We start from the raw sequence: 15,488 nt of genomic DNA, 5'->3' as shown, positions 1-15,488 counted from the left end.
TGAACTCAGTTAGCAACTGTATATTTTTCCACAACCAGACTTGAAGGAGGCCCATTTAAAATACCTGAAAGGTCCATTTCCTCGAAACAGTTAACAGTCATTGTCTCTGTCTACACAGTTAAAGCTTTGATTAAAGCTCTGAGTTCGTCTCATGCATTCTTACTGGAGAATAATGCTTAGTAAGTACTGTATTGATTGTGTGCTCTAGGGTCCAATGGGTCCACGTGGTGATCAAGGAATCCCAGGTGCTATGGGACCACCAGGTCCTCAAGGCCCCAACGGACTGTCTCTGCCTGGAGAACCTGTAAGTGAATATGCACAGCTGAGAGACGTCGTCTGCTGTAAATAATTTTAATGAATGCGACAGATACTATCCCTTTTTCACTTCTGGATCGACGCTTTTATGTGCTGATAAGGCATTTCAGTTTGTGTAAAAGTTGCAGGATGGCTTATACATTTTTGGTGCATTAGCACTGGTGAGTGGGATGAGTAACTGACGACAGAACCCATTACTCTCCCCGGCACTCGCAGTCAGTCGGCCAGAGTGCTTTATTATTTTCTTAAGTTTTCTGTCAAAATATTGCATTAGTCACGAAATGAAAGCGTAAAACAAAGACTTGATTTTATGGGTTTTTTTTTTAACTATTCTTCCATCCTCAGGGTCGCCCAGGACCAAAGGGAGATTCTGGAGACCCCGGCAGGACTGGTCTGCAAGTAAGTATTCCTGTCTCATTTGTGGTTTATGAGCAGGAAACAGGAGACTATCCACACAGAGCTGTGTTACTACTGGAGTCTGGATTCGGTCCACACGTCTAGATTGAAACCACACTCAGAGTGGGAGGTTTACCATGCCATCCTCAGGGAGACCCACACTCTCAAGTCAGCTCTTTGAATGACAAATGGTGGAAGGCCGGTGATGCAACTAAATCATTACGAAGTGTAGATTTATGTTACTGGAGGGAAAATGGGGAGTGGAACACTTTCCTCTTCAGGCTTGTAATTGAGAGTGATTGGGACGTCGAAAAAGGGCTTAACTTCTGCTTGAGGTTTTTGCATCTTTCACTTCCAGCAGAAACTGTCCGGAGAATTTCTCTGGATGAAAGTGATAGGCAACTAAAATGTGTCTGTAGCAGATGTGGAGTTAAGCTAAATCTATTTAACGTTGTTCGGGACTTACTCTGCGGCAGAGTGAGTTTGAATGAGCTGGTGTTGCAAAGCCACCTAGCTTATGTGATTCATCTAAATCCCACCGTTCTGCAGGACAGGACAGCAGCGCTGATTTTTCTGGCCTCAAATGAACAAATATGGGAAAAAGTCCCATTCAGTAATATTCAGTGCGTATTGGCAGCACTATGTTAGTCTTTTTTTTTCCCTTTTTTATGCAATACAGCTTATCAAAACAGCACCATGTATATACTGTTCTAGAGGACGTCACATGTCAAGACACACACAGAAAGTGTGTCCCAGTTTTTACAAGCAAGATAATACAGCATATTATCTTTGGCCAAATCATTTGGAAACTGCAATAATCTTTTTTTCTGTATATTCAAAGTCCACAGAGGCATTAGGGAGCTAAATAAATGTCTGCTTCTTGATCATTAGTGTTTGATTAACTGTGTGTGCTTTTTTTTCCCAGGGTTCTCCCGGGCCTCGCGGTCCTCTGGGTCCCGTTGGACCAAGCGGAGCACGGGTAAGAATTTACTCCTGGCAAGAATAAGTGTGCTTAATGGGTTCAAAGCTTTAAAATAGATCCAGCTATTATTTAAGCTTGTGCTTCATATGGGATCTTTTATTGAGTGTACTTGAATTTTTTGGTTGTGTCAACCTCAGTGAAACAGATAAGGATAAAGACACTGAAGCGTCGCAGAACTGGGGTTCCCAGTGAGTTGTAACCTGTGTGTGACTGCATGTTGTTTCTATTCAGGGGCCACCTGGAAAGGAGGGATCATCTGGACCCAGAGGCCCACCAGGGCCCATGGTGAGTGTCTCCTGCCAAATACATATTGCTCAAAGTTTGATTTATTTCCTGACATATCTGGAAGTATTATCCCTACGGCTCCACAATCCATCTCTGCTGGAGCAGCATATAAAAAGCAGACTGTAGTCTTTATGCTTCCCTACGGTTGCGAGGATGGTGCATGCGTCTCATTTTCATTTTCTGCGGCTTGAAGAAGTCTGAAAGTACTTAATCTAACCATCATGTTAACAGGCAACATGCCAGCGTAGAATGCACATGGTCTATCCTTTCCGGAGAGCTCCAAGAGCCATTAGCAGTCCTTTGTGGCTGGTGTGTGTGTGCGTGCATGCGTGTTGGTGTATTGTCCATTCTGTGTTTGTCTGTGTGTGTGTATCCATTTCTTCCTTAGTGTTCTCGGCAGCTCGAAGTGCTGCAATGCACATGTCAGAGCTTAGATCCTAACCTAACGCCTGTTATGCAACAATTAGCCGAGAGCAGGAATTGAACGTTTAAATTACGTTTAACTAACAACAATTAAATAAAAAGCAATTTTGTGGGGTTCTTCATTTTTCAGGGAGGCCCTGGAAATCCAGGTGTACCTGGAATCACTGGAAAACCAGGGAAACCAGGAGACACAGGAAACCCAGTAAGTGCAGAATCGAGAAGCTTTGACAGGAAGAACGGGGTCAAGACTCTTTCTAACGTTGTTTTTCTTCGACAAAGGGACCTGTTGGCCTTAAAGGAGAAAAGGGAGAGAAGGTGTGTATTATGTTCTCATCAAATTTAACGCGTGTATATAATCAATGAGAATATACTTCATGAAACTGTCTCTGATTTCCAGGGAGATTTTGCATCCCAGAACATGATGCGCTCCATCGCCAGACAAGTTTGTGAACAGCTTGTGAACGGTGAGCAAAGGATCTCTTATCCATCTGGGAATTTCATGGTTCTTGACATGCACAGCCTCTTCAAATCCTTCTGATTTACTTGTGCGATTGTAGGCCAGATGAGCAGGATTGATGCGATGGTCAACCAGATTCCTTCGGGATATCGTAGCAACAGTCCAGGGCCAGCCGGCCCCCCGGGCCCCCCTGGCACGCAGGGTTCCCGTGGAGAGCCTGGACAACCTGGCAGATCTGGTTTCCCTGGAAACCCAGGTTTACCTGGAAATAATGGAGAAAGAGGTGCTTTTTGTTTCTTTCTTCATCTTCTGAATATGTGATAGTATCATAAAACATCCAACAGCGATATCAGACATATTATTACTCCCTTTTGTTGCCAACATAGTTCCAAGTGAACATCTTAAGACATTTATTTATTCATTTTCAGATACAGGGACTTTTTTTTTTTTGCCAATTTATTGGTGTGAAAGTGATTTATCCTCTTTTTCTGTGTTTATGTAGGTATGGCAGGAGAGAAGGGAGAGAGAGGTTCTCCAGGACCTAGTACCAGAGGACAAAGAGGCCCCGACGGACCCCCAGGTAACTCACTTTCCCTTGCCTGTTATTTTCCTTCATTACAAGGTCACTTCAGCTGAATCTGTGACCACAACAAAACAAAGAAGACAGCCAATCTCTTATCTACAGTTCTCCTGCGCATCATCTCTCCAAACAGCTTCTAATTACGTTTAAATGATTAAGAAAAAAGGTTAGGAGTAGCACGGATTGGTCAAATGTGTGTTAGCTCTCCGTGAGCCACGGATCATGAACGTTCCAACGCATCAGAAACAGAACGCAGAGCTCAAAGCTTTGAGATATTACTTTCATTTTCATCAATGACAAATCCAGAAATCCGCCTGCATGAATTTGATCCAGAATCAGATCCCAGAGCGTGAAAGTCGTCATTTGGAGAAACTGTGACAACAAAGATTACGTCCCTGTTAGGGGCGGCTGTAATAACAATCCGCCTGAAGCTGGAAAGTGTTTGTTGCATCATCGCAACCAAAATCCACATTTCTTCCAAGATATGGAAGCTAAAACTGATTTGAAAATGAACGCATTCCATATATAACGTAACAGTGTAGCAGCTCTGTCACTGAACTGGTGATTCCTGGTGCAGGAATGGAAGCTGGTCAGAAATCGTCATGGCAGCATCTGATGGGTGAAGGCAGTCCTCACCGTAATGACTAGTTAGTCCCCGAAATCTCAAGTTGGTGTCACAGTGTATATTTTGCTCTGAAATGCGACAACTCTTCTTTGATTTTACAAAGCCGTCCAAAGAAAGAAGTAATTGCTGCAAGCCTTTAAATAAGCTCAAAAATGTGGAAAATCTGGTCATGTCCACTCGTTTTTCATTAGGCACAAATAGCCTGTTGGTCTTCCATGCTTGAATTATATCCACATACAAAAACAACTTTTTACTGCGACAACTTTTTCACCTTTTCGTGGTCCTCACTAGGACACAGAGGACTCCCATTTGTGCAATTAAAACCAACACATTCCTGCCAAAGGGCTTAAATTTACCTGCAGTATATGTGTCTCGGGCGCCTTCATTTGAGCAGCTGCACTACATAAATTCTTTGGAGCGACTCCAAACATATTCCCAATTCCTTCTTTTCCAAAGGATTTATGCCGTGCATATATAGATCCTCTTGAAACATATTTAAAATATGATACAAATGTGGAAGATATTCACAGATGCAGATTCCTGCAGCTGAGATAGCCCTCAGTCAAGGTCTGTTTTTTGCAGGGAAAAATGTCTGATTTGTCAGTTTTAAAGAGGCTTGACAATTCCTCAACTGTAGGGAGGGTTTTAGTTGAAGTCCTTCCCTTTAGGAACAGATCTCAAAGCAGCAACTTCTATTGATGTCTGCCTCACATCATCAGACAATGAAAAGTCTGTTTCTGAATGAAGTGAGAAGCTACCAAAGACCAGTGGAAGGAAGTCAACAGTGGTGATTCACTTCAGAGCGTGCGTGTGTACGTTTGAGAGTGTGTGTGTGTGTGTGTGTGTGTGAGAACCAAATTGTTGTACAATGAGATTTCTTTGGTGGCTTCATTGATAACACATGGGCTCACTTAAGAGAGAGAAAAATGGGGGGCGGCGGGGGGGGGGTGGGGGGCTGTGGTGGGGAGATTCTATCCTGAGTTTCTGCCGTCTAGACAGACGAGGCCAGGGGAAACTCCGCACAGCCCCAGACTGCATCTTGTTTTTTTCCCCCCCTCGGTCAAGCTCTTTAATTGAGCCGTTGAAAAATCGAAGTTGCAGCGCCGCAGCCCCGTGTTTCCCCCACACACCGCTTCCGCACAAAGCTTACAGATGATGTCAGTGGGCTCCGTGCTCAAGTCCAGAGACCCCACCTCCCCCTCCCTCTCAAAATAACCTCCCTCTCGTCTTTCAGGGGCCCCGGGAGAGTCAAGAACAGGTCCCCCAGGTCCTAGCGGTTCTGCTGGGCCTCGTGGTCCCCCAGGTCGTCAAGGTATTCCAGGAGTGAGAGGACCACCAGGACCCCCTGGATACTGCGACTCCTCTCAGTGTGTCGGCATTCCTTACAACGGACAGGGATACACAGGTACATTCAATAATGTCTAAGTTCTGCATGCTTCAACATGAGAGGAGATACTAAGTGTGTGCACACTAATTGTATTTGCAACTCATCGCACTATTTCATTGATGATGTATGGAGATATGATCTTTGCAGTGGAAGCTATTTTGGCCCTTTCAGACACAATGTAATCACGTCTGCACCCACCATGTACTTAACCATATGGGTCATTGGCAGTGGTGTTGCATTGACTCCTAAAGGGCCACTTTAGTATATTATCATTTGAAAAAAATCACAAATAATGCCTCCCCCTGAGTTGCTGTTGCTTACACAGAACATCGCAGTGTAAAATCTACTACTACTACTGTCATTTTTTTATTTTTTATTTAACCTTTATTTAACCAGGAAAACAAACCCATTGAGATTAAAAATCTCTTTTGCAAGGGTGTCCTGGCCAAGAGGCAGCACGAGATTTCAGATATTAAAATTTTACAGAGGTGTGATTTGAAATATTAAAATTAAATAAAATCAAATGAAACAAAAAATGGAAATCATTTAAAACAGTTACAAATCAGAGATGCTGTCTCAAGTGCACTCATTCTGGACTTAAAATCACTCAGTGGAATAAGTTCTGTTATTTTTAGATCCTTTTGAAGTTTGTTCCAAAGGATCTAAAAATAACAGAACTTATTCCACTGAGTGATTTTAAGTCCAGAATGAGTGCACTTGAGACAGCATCTCCAATTTGTAACTGTTTTAAAGGATTTCCATTTTTTGTTTCATTTGATTTTATTTGATGTTTGCAGATGCTTTTATCTAAATTGACTTACACCTGAGAGAACAAACACACCAAAATCTAATTTAGTGGGATATTTAGATAAAAAACTGATAATTAGCCATCACAGTCTAACCGATATACCACCGGTCGCTCTTTAAGCTGCTGTGGTTGCTGGTTGCTGCCAGTGCTCTTTCTCATGTTCTCGTATTTTCCAGGCAACACTACAATCCCAGATAGTGTGCAGTGTTTTGTAGCCTTGCAGGTGATTGTATTCCCACTGAAAGAACACTAGCAGCTGCCAGCATAGTGATTACATCTTGCATCTGATTAATAGTCCATTTAATCAATTCTTTACACTTAATACGCTGAGAGACCGAAACTGGACAGTCCCATGCGGACCAGCTCAGGATGTGGATGAAGCCAAAGCCCGGCCTGCACATTGAGCATTGTTACCGCTACTAAGCTTTGACTTCACAACAGCTGTTTGGGGGAGGCATTCAGCCTTTGTGAACTTCTTTAACACCTCCATACATTTGATATTCACTTTTGAAACAAGCATGTAAAGCATAAGAGCTATTGGTGTATGATGACTCACATGATATGAAATAATTCTGTCTCATGGAGAAAAAACTCACTCGGTCTTTGAACTATTTTCAGGTTTTGCATAGTAAGCTTTCTAAGTCATCTGTGCTTACACTCTGAAGTCCTGCTTCTGAGATGTTTGCCCACTTGCTTTGGGGCTTGTAAGGATAATCACCATGGACATAATTAATGAACATTAAAACAAACTTTGCAAAATCTAAAACAAACTGAACGGAGCGGACTGGCACTAACATCATCTCACAGCTGCAAGCTACAGCGATGGCAACCTGCTGTCCTGTTTGCATCTTGAACGACAGACCATTGGGAAATGAAAAACATAATAACAAAAGAACAGAGAATCTGCATCTCTACGAAGGACGCAGCATGTATAAATCCCGACCAACACATCTACTAACAAAGAGGAGATCATAATAACAATGTAGAGGTGAAATGTGTAAATAAAACTTTTTTTTTTGTGTTTTTGCAAATGAAAATGATTGTATTGACTTTGACATTTCACTAAAAATCATGTTTTAACATTTTCATTGAGCTTGTGCCTCATAACCCACTGCTTACTTACCACCAGCATAACCTCTGTTTATGATGCGTAGGTGACTTATACAGCTCTGGGATCATCTGACGCATGTTTCATTTTAATGTCTTTTTTTTTTTTTTTCTAATTGTCATGGTCTTATTTCTGACATTGGCTAAATCAGTGCTAAATGTTGCTCTCCTGCCATGTGTGTGTTTTAACTGTCCTATCAGCTGGTCACATTACTATGGCTTCTTATCACCTATCTTTACTAGTTTAATTGTAAATGTTATCAACACACTTGAAACTGTTTTTTTACTGAGGCTTTTTTGGGAGGGGGATTTCAGGAGTTAATAGCTTGACACAGGGCATTTATTTTTCATAACATCACTTTGTATTGTCCTTTTCAAATTGTGCATGTGAAAAGTCGTGGAAGCAATGTGTATTTTTTTTTGATTAGTGAAATATTTTTCTAGCCCCCCACTACCCGCCTGAACCCGAGATAGTGTCGATACCCGTGGAGTCAGCTGGAGAAATTGAGGCAGAACAGTCACCTGGTTACAGGAGAAATCAGCGAGGAAAGAGATCACTACCACAAGACAATACAGGAAGACTAGCATCATAGCGAGGAGCTCTCAGACAGAGTACTTTTGAAATAAATTTCAGTATCATTTGAGTGAGGGTGAAGTAAAAGTCGAAGAAAACAAAACTAAGATGGAATAGAGTAAAACTAATACTTATATGGGTTTGATACCCCTGGCTATATTGAACATATATATTTTTTTGTTGACATGAGAAAGTTTAGCAAGATGAATAGACACTTTTATGTTACAAACCTGTGTGCTTGCTAAGTGTTCCCTTCAGTGTCTGCTTGTAATATAACTGCAAGTGTTTATCCGACTCCAGTGTTTCTAGCACTAATCATGTGAAAACCAGCAGAAAATGGGAAATGATGTGTGTTCCTAAAACCTAACAAAGTACCCATGTTTTGGTTAAATGTTGAACTGTTAACCTGTTTCGGATCCTTTCATGGTTAAAGTTGAACTATTTTATCCCCAAAGATTGTTTATTGAGATGTTTTGTACGTACTGCCTGTAAACCAAGTGATAATCTGACTTATTGTAACAAACCAAATTTTTTTTTCTTTTTTTTTTTGTACCAAAGGTGGAATTGCATGATTGTGTTGTATATTTACTGAAGTCAGAATATAGTTGTCGTTTTCTATCAATGCAGTTTGGATTTGGTTGCAAGACTATGGACATAGAATTGCTTTTCTCATGTTTTTAACTGCACATTTTGTGAATTCCACACAGCCTTATTTTCTTATTTATTTCTGAAATGGAAGAGGCATTTTTCAATAAAACTACTGAAAATGTAGCGTTATGGTTTTCAAGTCACTTATTGTCTCCAACTGATAAACTAAACTTTTACAGTATGTTGTGTGTACAGCCAAAGCTGTATGTCAGATCTACAGCAGCTTTTCTCTCCACGACTTTATATGATCATGGGCCTTAAGAGATTTGCTTTGAAGTTCTGAAAGGTTTATTTAGTTTGACAGCTAAATAAATCTTGAGTTATCTGGAGAGCCAGTAAAGTTAGAAATTTGAAAACAGCTTCTCAATCATGCTTTAGACATTTTCTTGGAACCGCTTGCCATTTTTATCTTATCGGGCTGTAATTATGCTAAATTATCCCTCAGGAAACAATGCAAATCTCTTTTAAAGCCATTAAAAAGCACTGACCAAAGATTTCCTCCCGTCAAGGATGTCTAATAATGAAATAAGAGCAAGTATAGCATCGTTTTTCATGATAAATTAAAAGCAGAGGGTTCTGTACCAGCAATAACAGCTGGAGATGAGATATCGAGATCAAGATCACAGCAAGCAGACATGAAAACATTTTTTAGTAAAACCTTTAACTTCTGACCCTTACTTTTTTATTTATTTATTTTTTTTACTGTTCACAAGCAAATCACACAAATGTGAAGTTCACAGCCTTACACGCAGTTTTCCATTATTGCTTTTTACAATTCTGGACCAATTTGATGGCACCCCTGCACTAATGAAGGGAACCCTCACAGTGGTTACTGAAGACGGTGATATTTCATAATAATTTACGTTAAATTGGTCATTGAAAATCAGACATTGCTTTTGAACAGTGGTTCAACAGCATCATTAAAAAAGAAAAAAAAAGTTTTTGAAATTGACCTTGAAAAATGACTTTGTGCCCTTTATGTATTTTGTTGCACAACCTTTTTAAGTAATCACAGTAGTGAGGAATTTATGTAACTCTCAATGACACTTCCTGCACCTGCAGACAGGTATCTTGATCCACTCCTCATGAACAAGCTGCTCCAGCTGTCTCTCAAAATACTTGATACGGTTCCAGATGCAGCAAAGCAGCTCCAGGACATAACCGAGCCTCCTCCATGTTTCACTTTAGGCAAATTGCTTTTTTTTTTTTTTTTTTGTGTGAAGGCTTCTTCATTTTTGTGAACATCAAGCTGATGTGACTTGCCAAAAAGCTCCAGTTTTCTCTCATCTGTCTAAACGACATTCTCCCACAAGCTTTGTTGCTTGTCAATACTCATTTTCACAAATTCCTGTCTCCCTTTTTTATGATTTGCTTTCATCAGTGGAGTCTTCGTCGGTTGTCCATTTTGGCTCTAACAGCAAAGGATGGTGCAATCTCCTTTGCTTTCTCTGGTTCAGGTTCAGTGTGGTGAACACCATGATACCACACAGCAGAGTGATGACTTTTCACCCTTTCAATAGCCAGACTGACTGACTGCATGACTGAAGATACCTTTGATGTTAATTACAGCACAAAGTTTAGTTTAACAAGTCACTATGGTCAAATTAGTTTCAATCATGTCAATGTGTACCGTACTTTGTCAAAACCAATGTCATTAGTTTGTTTATTTAAATTATTCTGTTGAACCACAAAATTTGAGAGTAATGTCTGATTTCCATTACTCAATTCCCAGTAAATTGTTATTTATTATTACTGTTGTCAGTTTCAAGTATTTCATTGACCATTCTGGGGTTTATTTTATGTTTGATGTTTGCTGAAATGAGAACCTATGAAATGACCAAAGCAGTGCTGAGACCCATAAGTACCCCTTTTAACCACTATGACCAGATCAAACCATGTTCCCCTCCAGTGTCACTTTCCAAAAGTGTCTTTTTAGCAGATGAGTATAGTACTACTGTATGATCTACAGAAGCATTTATTTATAATTACTGTAAAACTTGAAGGAAAAACTTGAGCACTTTGTGAACATAGCCTGTTTTGGTAAGAGACAAGGACCAAATCTCATTTAGTACTATTTTCAGCCGTGTCAAATGCTCCAAGCAGAGCCGCCTGGGAGATTTGCGAGGCCCTGTGCGAAATGGTGGGGGGGGCCCTCGCGCGCGCAAAATTTTTTGGGTTTTTCGGGTCGGATCGGGTGTCTATATGCGCAATTTTAACTCTCCAATTAGCAAAATACTGGATACCTTCCCCTGCCTCATCCTCATTTGGCTTGCCTCGACGCGGGGCCCCACGGCTGCTTGAGACCCGGTCGGATCGGTGATTTTTGTAACAAATTTATCAAACGAGCCTTTCAGAGAGGCATTAAACTCTTCCATTTTCTTTAGTTTTTTTTTCTTTTTTCATCCCCTGATCGAAATTTCCTGATTCTGTCTCGTTCTCTCGACATTGTGTGACAGTTTGTTCCAACTCCACCCGTCTGGATCAGAGCAGCTTGTGTCTGCGCTTGGTCTGATCAGTTGTGTTGAACAACAGACACGCGCATCATTGCACATATATTTATTGATATGGACAGACTAGTACACATTTAGGTCTATAATGGAACGTGACTGTTGATATTTGTAAGGGAGAAAAAAAAAAAAAAAAAAAAAAACGGCCCATAGCGCGAGGCCCCTCGGGGCGCGAGGCCCTGTGCGGTCGCACGGTTCGCACACCCCTTGCGGCGGCCCTGGCTCCAAGGAGCCCTTCATGGGAGTTTTGGGGTCTCCGTTAGTTTCTGACTGAAAAATTCTCATCAATCTCAGCAAAGAGTTTACAATAGTCGTCTGTTATGTTCTTTTCTACTGTTGTTTTGAAACTTTACCCATATGAACAACATTTATTATGATATAACATTTTGAAATTGATAAACTTTGACAATTTTCAATCACATGATTCATGTAATGTATAGAATCAATATTAAAGTGGTGATCATATGACCATGTGTCCCGACTTTAGGCTTTTAACAATAAAGAATATTTGTAACAAAGGACTCCAGGAACAAGATCCTTCTTTCCAGATGCAGAGAAGCTTTCAACTTTCGGACCCTCACAATAGAGCCTCTGACATTGAGAACCCAGTAAACATAATATTCTTAGAAAACACATCACATAGAGCCTAGGATATGGTAAATATAGGCCTCTTGGAAATGAGGACCCTAGGAATGACGGTTTCTTCAAACTTTGGCGTTGAGAACAGAGTACCCTGGAGCACAGGGCTGTTGTTGCTCGGATCTCTTGGAATTTAAGGTTGTGGAAATACAGATCCATAGCAACACGGGAGTCTTGGAATTTAGTATCTGTGAAATTCTTGAAACTTTAGGACCCTGAGAACATAGAATCCTTAACGACGTAGAACTCTTGGAATTAAAGCATAAACAGGAATTTTAGGACTCCTGGAACCTGGTACACAATATTGGAACAAGGAAAAAACAGGACTCAAACAGAAGAAGGGAAATGAGTAAATACAAAGTTCATAAGCCCTTTTAACTTTTTATCGGCTTGCTTCATATTGAGTTTCATCCATCTTCTCAGTATGGGATGTTTCTGCCAAACTCTAACCATCTGGTCTGCAAATTAAATAAATGTGGAGTAGCATGATGAGATATCAATATTACATAAGCTGATTCTTCTTTTGATTATTAAGAAAATGCTATGTTGTACTTTCCCGGGTCCCAGATTATCTAAATACTATCAGCTTGTTGTTACTAGCTTTGGCAGATCAAAAGCATGCAGAGGTTCTAAAGAAAAATACATGACCTCATCACTTTAACAGTTTCTGATTTACTACAGAGCTGCAAAACTAAAACTTTGAAGAACCCTAAGAAACTTTCCGTACGTCATTGTTATACTTCCTGAGGTTACACCTCATGCTATCAATCCTATTGTATGAGCTTTTAACACCACTACAGGATGAAACCCAGATAATGTAATTATAAGAGATTGAAATGCAAAATGTTGTACAGATTTAAGAGCACTATACAGCACTAGAATGAGAATTTGTCGGATGACAGTTTAAAAAATGAAGATCATATGTAGGGGAAGGCAGAAGGCATGTGGAAAGTTTTCACCCTTTATTGAAAACTTGTTATATATATGTTCATAATGTAACCTGCTGAATGGTACATTAATCATTACAATTCATGCTTTGCTGTGAAACAGTGAACCCACCGAAACATCCCTCCAACTTGAGGAGGCAAATATGAGGGCAGCTTGCTAATATCTGACCGTGTGAACAGTTTGGATGGCCTCTTCAAGACAACTAGTAATCTCTCTTTTTCTGATAAATACCAAGTAACAGCATCCATTTATCCATTTATTAGCTTAGCATTAGAATATATTAGAAAAAACACCTCATATTTACTCAGGATTGGTACTGAAGCACTTTTAAATTAAATGAAAGTGATAAAGTTTACAGGATAAAATTCCAAATTGCATTGGAGTAAAGAAACTAATAACTCTTAACCTTTTTGGCTTTAAAAAAACAACAGCTGGAGTACTGTCTCGCTTTCAAAAAGCTCTGCAAATGAATTTTTCTTTTGCAGCCAAGACACGTTTTCCTCATATAAGTCTTCATTTTTGAAATTGTCAAAGGAATACCCCAACATTTTGGGAATTATCTTATTCAATGTCATTCCCAGAGTTAGATAAGAGTGCATATCTTGTTCTCTTCTCTGTGCACCTGATAACCCACTCAAAACTAGTTTTGCTAGAAGTGTACTTCTACACCGAGGCTAGGTGATAAAATAAACTTCATAATAACCCCAAGATATTATATTTTCAGCTCTGTGATGGACTGGTGATCTCCTCAGGGTATAGCCATGCCTCGTGCTCAAAGAGAGCTGGGATTTGCTCCAGCAGATCCCTGTTACCCTGCATTGGAATGAGGAGGATAATGGATAGATGGATATACTCATTTACATGTTGTGGCTTGCAAATTTACATCATACTATGGTAAATGAGAATAAACAATCTTATAAAACGGCTAAGGAACTATAGACGAAGCACCACTATCGACAGTGTCTGCCTGCAGTTGCACCAGGATCAGGTAATGTGCAATCAGAGTTTGAGAAGTCAGTGAAGTCCTTCATCTAACCAGTAACAATCAACTCCCTGAACTCCTTACTCTGTTTATTCTGGCTAAAAAAGACATTGCTCTGGATCCTTTGGTCTGAGGTAATCAGTATGGTCTGATAATTGTCGTGGACTGTATTAAAAGAACTTATTACATGAACTGTGGGTTTTTTAAAGAGTGTTTTTGAAGCTTGTTTTTTTCTTGTACTGTTTGGGGCCGTGTTGCTCACAAACAGCCAGCTGGAACATGAATCCATATTTCAGCCACAGCTAATTATTTTAGCCTGACTGGCTTAGTTTATGTTACCCTATTTAATCAAGCTGATCAAATCTGTCCAAATATCCTCATTTCAAGTGTTACTACCAAAACAACAACAACAAACAAACAAAAAACAAAGCAAAACAGCGGCTGCCAGAGTAGAAACAAGAACTACTGGAACTCTGCTTGGACTAGCATGCGGCTACCAGCATTGTGGGATGATTGACTCTGAGTCCCAGCAGACCTTTGCTTGGAATGATCCTAAAATGATCTGCCGTAGCGCCACGCTCCTTCAGCCTATCCACGCTAGAGGAGTTAAAGAGCGGGAGATCTGATTTCAGATCTTGTTTTGGTGGTATTTAACACAATTTAACACAAATTTACACTCAACCAACCAGTCAGTCAGTCAGTCAGTCAGTCAATCAATCAATCAATCAATCAATCAATCAAACAAACTGGATTTATATAGCATTTCTTGTACAATAAAATGCTGCACATAGTGCTCAACACTAAAAACTAGGGCTGTCAGTTTAGCGCGTTAATTAGATTAATTAATTACACTGCTAATTAACGCATTAAGAAAATTAACGCAATTCATTATGAGTGGCAAAATGTGCAAGCATTTTAAATTTGGCCCATTGAGTTACCCGTAGGCCACTTGGCAGGTCACTTCCCACCTGCGTTGCTAGTCAAACAAACAAAGTAGGTCCAGACATGGACGCGACTCAGGGGAGCGAGGCGAGCAAATCTTTGCTGGGGCCTTTGAACGGCAAGTTTATGTATAAAAAGAAAGAAGAAGGGACCATCAAAAACAACGCAGTGATTTGTACGTTTTGTAAAAAAGAATTTTCCTATCACTGGAGCTGCTCCAGCCTGAATGATCATTTAAACGATAAACATGTCCGGACAAGTTCCACTGTAAACGTTACAGGTACTGTACTAGAATGGTAATTGCTGTATTGAGTCAGCTTTAGTTTTCATTTTGAATTGAGAGTCTGCTTAAGTGCCTATTTGAGACTCAGCCTTATTTTATGAATTTCATTTAACTGTATTTGTATTTCATTTTTGAATAATGCACTTGGCCTAATAGGTTTGCTGATATGCTCGACCTTTTTCTTTCTTTTTCTTTCTTTATCTCCGATGTTTTTCCCATTTTATCACCCAGTGCTCCTACCTAACAGTCCTGGGCATTGCCATCCTCTGCCAACCCCGGGAGGGCCCTGCACTGAGCTCAGGTCTCCTCCTTAACCTGAGGAGTGAGCAGGCCGCATCTTTTCATCAGGCAGGGGGGTTTCTCCGGCCGGACGTAGCGCGTGGAAGGATCACGTTATTCCGGCCGGATCCTCCCCACCCCATCTGGCGCCCCGGTTGGCCAGAGGGGGCATGTGTAGCCCAGGACTGCTGCATGTTTTTGCGAGGCTAGCTCACATTGCTACCCAAGGGAACACAGGGAGAACATGCAAGGACCTTCTTGCTGTGAGACGGCTGCACTACCAGCTGCGCTACCGTGCCCCTGGAATTTCATTTGTGAAAC

General features: G+C 40.6%; 1 protein-coding gene across 3 annotated transcripts in view; it reads left to right on the top strand.

Annotated features, from left to right (window-relative positions):
* LOC133462377 (collagen alpha-1(XII) chain-like) overlaps positions 1–8,710 on the top strand; it is a 69,223-nt gene extending 60,513 nt beyond the window's left edge. For 2 of the 3 annotated variants that reach the window (XM_061743596.1, XM_061743595.1), the window contains 11 exons: positions 209–304; positions 661–714; positions 1,637–1,690; positions 1,925–1,978; positions 2,532–2,603; positions 2,681–2,716; positions 2,799–2,865; positions 2,959–3,141; positions 3,361–3,438; positions 5,298–5,468; positions 7,810–8,710. In XM_061743596.1, the coding sequence (XP_061599580.1) occupies positions 209–304; positions 661–714; positions 1,637–1,690; positions 1,925–1,978; positions 2,532–2,603; positions 2,681–2,716; positions 2,799–2,865; positions 2,959–3,141; positions 3,361–3,438; positions 5,298–5,468; positions 7,810–7,958 (1,014 nt within the window). In that variant the 3' untranslated portion in view covers positions 7,959–8,710. Of the gene's footprint in view, positions 1–208; positions 305–660; positions 715–1,636; positions 1,691–1,924; positions 1,979–2,531; positions 2,604–2,680; positions 2,717–2,798; positions 2,866–2,958; positions 3,142–3,360; positions 3,439–5,297; positions 5,469–6,876 lie in introns of all 3 variants that reach the window. The other variant, XM_061743597.1, reaches the window with a different exon arrangement.
* The last annotated feature ends 6,778 nt before the right edge of the window (positions 8,711–15,488 follow it).

The sequence above is a fragment of the Cololabis saira genome, chromosome 16, assembly GCF_033807715.1.
Source record: "Cololabis saira isolate AMF1-May2022 chromosome 16, fColSai1.1, whole genome shotgun sequence".
Lineage (NCBI taxonomy): Eukaryota > Metazoa > Chordata > Actinopteri > Beloniformes > Belonidae > Cololabis > Cololabis saira.
Note: the sequence above shows the minus strand (reverse complement) of the source record. Positions and strands in the feature narration are given on the sequence as shown.